General features: G+C 41.8%; 1 protein-coding gene across 1 annotated transcript in view; it reads left to right on the forward strand.

The window, feature by feature from the left end:
• Positions 1-344: 344 nt before the first annotated feature.
• LOC111871573 (hemicentin-1) overlaps positions 345-6466 on the forward strand; it is a 16275-nt gene continuing 10153 nt past the window's right edge. The window contains exons 1-2 of the mRNA XM_033754307.1: positions 345-367; positions 2840-3196. Coding sequence (XP_033610198.1) covers positions 361-367; positions 2840-3196 — 364 coding nt within the window. The 5' untranslated portion in view covers positions 345-360. The remainder of the gene's footprint in view (positions 368-2839; positions 3197-6466) is intronic.

The raw sequence follows: 6466 nt of genomic DNA on the forward strand, positions 1-6466 counted from the left end.
AAATCCAATTACCAATCCAAACCCCGTGTGTAGACACTAAACACGTGATAATGTGTACGTAACATACAGACGGGTCCTTCTCTTACCGATATTATGTACTTCTCAGCTAAAAGCCCCGACCGCTAAAATATCTAATATTTATGAAACCCTTATCACGTTTACAGCAACATACAGCACGAAGCATATATTTTTCAAGTGCTCCAGTAAGCTGCGCATCTGATCTCAAAGGAATATGCAAGAGCAGATCTGGGGGGATCAGAACTTGTATCCAGCTCTAGGAAGAGACAGAGAAGAAGATCAAAGTAGAATTACTGCAAAGTTTTTCCTTGGTCTTGGCTTCGAATCCCACACAAGGCATGAATGTTTGGTATGTGTATGTGTTTAATCTGTATTTGTGTTGTCCTGTGTTTTAATTTTTTTATTGATAGTGGCGGGGGGGACTAAGTCCCTTGTACTGCGGCCATTTCTGGCCTATTGTACCAGCCCCAGATGATAGGTGAGGGTTATTGTCGAGCAATTGGTGGAATGAAGATCGGCAGGGGAAACCGAAGTACTCGGAGAAAACCTACCTCAGCGCCACTTTGTACACCACAAATCCCACTTGACCAGACCCCGGGATCGAATCCGGGCCGCCGCGGTGGAAAACCAGCGACTAACCGCTTGAGCTATGGCGCAGCCTTGCAACGAAATGATCACTAGTTCAAGGAGTCCTACCGTCTGTAAAATGATAAAAATATCAATCCAAAATGTAGAATGCAAGAAGAGCGGATTAAGTAAATTAAGTAAAGTTTCCTCTGGTCGTAGTGCTTTTGTTTAATAAACCTAAAACATTATAAAATTGTTGTGATTCATTCGGGAGATAATATAACTTGCTTTTATTATTCAGCATTTCCGGCACATGAATTACGCATGCGCACATATATAATTAGTCTAAGCGGTAAAGTGCTTGAAGGTTTGTAGTTTTGATTGAAATCAAATGCAGAAACTGATATCAGTTTTCTAATGATATGACCAGAAAGTGGCAGTAGTGATGACCAATACAATTAGTCTGAACTTTCGGGTTCCGTAAAATATTGGGAACTCCTGAATAGCTGAGCTACTGACAGCTTATCAAGAACTCAGTTCCATGGAATTAATTATCGAACGATTTTACAATATTGATCTGTGACGAGAAGCAATAGATCTAGACTTTTATTGTTATATCTGTTTTGTCAAGCTGTTTTTCCCAGAATATTTCAAATTGACGTTTAATTCCGTACATATTTATTGAATCGTGTTTTGTATGATTCCCCCAAACGTCTCTGATGAATGATAGTGAATCACTGGAATGGTCGATGTATAGACACTGCATCTGTGTATGGAAGTTGTCAAATTTTTTTTTAATTTTAAATTAATGTCAGATTAAGTAGAAGGCAAAGGTGAAGTTGTCTCTATGCTTAACTAATTAAGTACCACTCCGCATTATGGACCTGGGGTAGACTCGGTCCCTAACAGTAAAGAATATCAGGAATCTTCTTGGAGGTAAAGGGCGCCGGCGCGTGAGGCTGACAACCTCACCGCCATCTGAGGGCCGATTGTCTAGAAAATGTGGGAGCCTCAACGTCTCACAACACTATAGGCCTTCACGACCCGTTACAGCGAATGTTAGATTAGTCAATTCATATATTCATATATATTGCGTGATATTTTAAGTTGATAATGAAGGGCTTATGCCGTCTGTTTTCCTTTATTAACACATTTATGTCCATAAAAATATGCATTACTGATAGATTATGAATGCATAAATGCATGAATGCTTTATTGTTATAATTACAGTTTACATTTGGAGGTGTCGCAGTTTAATTCCCCGATCCTTTCTGTCCTCTTTCCGTTCAAATTATAATTCCTATGGTGAAAAACTCGTCTGTTATGCATTGTCATTTAAATTACATTAGGTCGTGTTAAAACCATTGCTAACTGATACTCATCTGAATTTGTTTATTCTCCACTCTCGTGTTTTCTTATCATCTTCTTTCCATTTCTCTTCATATTTATTCGTAAACAATTCAATTTTCTGCCGTCATTCAATATTCTTTCATGCTGTGCTACTCTTAGTCACTATTTCTGCAGCGAAATTCATAAATCTTGTTCAAAATTTCGTCCATCTAAATATCTTTTTTTCAAAACTCAGTAGGTATTTTACTACACAAATTAATTAATTGTCTTTGTTCAGATGCACAAAGAATCACCTCTCATTCCTCGTATTTGTAATACAAAACGTGCAGCTGCACTGTAGTGCAAAATTTCCAATACTGTTTAAATTTCTTTGGGTTTAAATTCTTATATAAATTGTCTCCACTAAATCCAAAATTAATGTGTGTGAGCAGATTATGTATGGTTATTTCTCGTTCTTCATAAGAGTAATGTCAATGAAGGATGTATGAGTCCAACACCCCCCCCCNGTTTAGTCGTTTGCGATTATTTCTGCCTGGTAAGGAAGAAGGTATGGAAATTTCTTAAACTACAGTAAGTCAAAAATATTTAATTTGATAGTTTCCTAATATTCTCACTCCATTTTGCGAGTTCTTATTGAAAAGCTGATCGCTGCTTTTTATAGAACTCGAATGTTAGTTTCCATGTCACAACATAGAGGAGCTGGACTCTATACTAAACGAAACGAATGCAGTTTCCACCCTTTCAAGAGAGTGTTCAACATGAGCTTTCCATCACCATCTAAGTGTTCTAAGTGATCTGTCACGTTCAGGTTTCCTTACAAGAACTATGTATGCATCTGTTGTTGCCGTCGGAGATTATGAGTTATGCTGAGCGGAATGACAGTCTGCGATCCCCCCTGTTGCAGGAGCGGTGATAGAGCACCATGCCCCGTACTGGGAGCAGCCCTTCTCCCAGCCTTACTTCGACAACTCGACCCGCCGTGAGATGACGACCACAGTGGGGCAGAGTGCCTACCTGCATTGCAGGGTCAGGAACCTGGGCGACAGGGCCGTGTCATGGATCCGCAAGAGGGACCTGCACATCCTGACGGTGGGAATTCTCACGTACACTAATGACCAACGCTTCCAGTCCTTGCACTCGGACGGGTCCGACGAGTGGACCCTCAAAGTGAGCTCTCCACAGGTTCGCGATTCCGGAACGTATGAGTGCCAAGTCAGCACAGAGCCCAAGATTAGCCAAGCCTTCCGCCTGAACGTAGTGGGTGAGTTGCTGAAGTGTCTCCACCTCCCTCTCTATCTGTCTGTCTGTCTGTCTATCCAACTATCTATCTATTATTTATCTATCTATTGGTCTGTCTATCTATCTATCTATCTGTCTGTGTCTGTCTATCTGTCTGTCTCTTTGTCTATCTGTCTATCTATCTATCTATCTGTCTATCTGTTTGTCTATCTCTCTATCTATCTGTCTCTCTCTCTATTTGTCTATCTGTCTATATCTATCTATCTGTCTGTTTGTCTATTTGTCTGTCTATTTGTCTGTCTATCCATCTATCTATCTATTATTTACTTATCTATTGGTCTGTCTATCTATCTATCTATCTATCTATCTGTCTGTGTCTGTCTATTTGTCTATCTGTCTATATCTACCTGTCTGTCCGTCTGTTTGTCTATCTGTCTATCTATCTATCTATCTGTCTGTCTGTTTGCCTATCTATCTATCTGTCTCTCTCTCTATTTGTCTATCTGTCTATATGTCTATATCTATCTATCTGTCTGTCTATCAATCTATTATTTATGTATCTATTTGTCTGTCTGTTTGTCTATCTATCTATCTGTGTCTCTGTCTATTTGTCTGTCTATATCTATCTATCTATCTATCTGTCTGTCTGTCTGTCTATCTATATACTGTACCTATTCATCTAACATCTACTTGTCATCCTATCTGCCTATTTATGTATCTGTCTACATGTACTCTCTCTGTAGGATTTTAGGTTCTCACAGCGGTCGTTATGAAGAATTACATCTTCTGGAATTTGTTATGTTATTTTGGCCTAATGCCGGTCACAGTAGCCGAGCGGTCTAAGGCATGTACAGTCTTCGCTCGCTTGGAAACCGGGATCGTGGGTTCGAATCCCACCCAGGGCATGGATGTTTAGTTTGTGTGTGTGCGTTTTTCTGTGTTTGTGTACAGGTAGAGGCCTTGCGACGAGCTGATCACCCGCCCAAGGGGTCCTACCGAAAGTGTAAGTTCTAGAAAACCCGAAATGAACGGAGAAGTTCATGGAGGTAGGCCTAGGCCCACTGGAGCTGTAGTGCCAAGGAAAAAAAGAAATTGTGGCCTAATAAAGTGAGATTTGAAACCCCAGTACTCCAAGTTGCCCAGTCGAACTATCGCAACGAAGAAAGTTGGTAAACAAACACAGCTCGCCAATCGTGTGGCAAGTCTCGCTTGGGAACGCTGAAATAGCAGTTGCGACATGTGTAATAGTTCTTACAGTCTATTGAAGGTATAAATACATGCTGACCCGCAGAAGTCTTCCATTATATAATCTTAGGTCGGTGACTATGGGGAGCGGAAAGGCCGCGCCGTAGCTCAAGCGGTTAGTCGCTGGCTTCCCACCGCGGCGGCCCGGGTTCGAGCCCGGGTCTGGTGAAGTGGGACTTGTGGTGGACAAAGTAGCGCTGCGGCAGGTTCTCTCCGAGTACTTCGGTTTCCCCTGCCAATCTTCATTCCACCAATTGCTTCACATCACCCTCACCTATCATCTGGGGCTGGTAGAATGGTCCAGAACTGTCCCCCGTACAAGAGACTTAGTCCCACCCCACTAGCAATAAAAAAGGGGTAGTGGAATGTCAGACATTTACCAGTTGCTAGGTAGGCTGTGCCCTTTAGCCTACCGATGCCTAAACTTCGCATCGCAGACTGAAACGTCACCAAGAGGGACATGGAACAAGGATTATACCACTCCAGTCGTCACACCCCTCTGCACCCCTAACAAGTATATCCCCGTTGTATTGCTGACGGCCAGAGAGATGCTTTGTAGAGCACGGACTTTAGCTTAGCTCAACCCCAAATGAGTATGTAGATAGTGTAAATAAACATAGGCAACATCTGGTTCCCCAGTGTTACAAGTTTATTCCCTCGAACCTCAGCCACAGGAGAATCGGAAACGCTCGATAGCAATGTGCGTAGCTAAGACCCAACAACCCAGAATCCCCTCATTAAAGGGTCCTCTCTGACCATACCGCCCCTTTAAGCGGGTACTGATTTCCAGGGTGAGTGACGCAACCTGGAGTGCCACGCCAAGGCGTACAGCAAGTCATAGCAGTAAATGGGATAACAGACCACACATTAACAGTGGTCACTGAATAGCAGAATATAGCGCCGTATAGTCTGTTGAAAGTCAACCGATGTTTCGAAGGAACATGTTGCCTATATTTTCAGGATCGAAGAATGTGCCAAACAAGAAACCAGCGTGGATCATTTAGCAAGCTAATGTCACGTGACTTTCAACGGAATACACGGCGTTGTATCTTACAAGATATAACTCTTTTTATCTGTCTGTTTATCTTCATGTCCGTTTGCATGTTTCTCCATCCGTCTATCTGCCGTTCTGTTTTAACGAATTTTCCTTATTTTTGAAAAATAAAAACTCATTAGATTAACTTGTTGTCTGTGTGTCGTGAACAGGTGTGTGTCTATATATACCCACCTATCGTTGCAAGGCAATGGCTCGGTGAAAATGTTACCGCGGCAACGAATACGCGCGCAACAATAGAAGAAATTGTTGGACGCGTCGTTTTCTATGCGAATCGTGACTCATCAAATGAAGGTAGACGATTAGATCTTCCCAGAACTTCTTGTCCGTATATTTGTTTGTCCATATGTGTCTATCGTTAAATCTGTTTGTGTCATTCTTTCGATGTGTCTATCCCCTTTTCTGTCTGTCTATCCTGGCTGTTCGTCTGTCAGTCTGTCTTAACGTCTGAATACAGCTGGACCATTAGTCGATTCTCTTGTTCTCGAAGATTTTCGACGCTGAATGCATCCTCTGTGTGGCTCCTTTTTTAGGAATGAATACGACACGCCTCACTCATCATAGGGGTCGACAGGTCCAGATACGTAACAATTTCACAGCGTTTGTTTTGCTGATGTGCCCAATATAAGATTTTTATTTACATATTGTATTACTGATCTTAGCTAAAAGAGGAAGCAGCGTGAATAATTTACCTCTTTTCTTTAAAAAAACTTGCCAATAATATATTTTGATTTGATATTATTTAGTCGATTACTTAATGACGCCATTATTATCCAGACTAATTTCTTTTTTGTGAACGGAGAAGTTCATGGAGGTAGGCCTGGGCCCACTGGGGCTGTAGTGCCAAGGAAAAAAAAAATATTTTTAATTCGCTTAGTGGGGGGTGGAGTCCAACTGTGTACACTCAGCATGGCGGCCACTGATTGGCCTATTGTAGCCTGTCTCGGGTGATTATGATGATGCAGAATTTGGTGGAATGAAGATTGGCGGGGG

Source organism: Cryptotermes secundus, unplaced genomic scaffold (assembly GCF_002891405.2).
Source record: "Cryptotermes secundus unplaced genomic scaffold, Csec_1.0 scaffold1720, whole genome shotgun sequence".
In the NCBI taxonomy this organism is placed as follows: Eukaryota; Metazoa; Arthropoda; class Insecta; order Blattodea; family Kalotermitidae; genus Cryptotermes; species Cryptotermes secundus.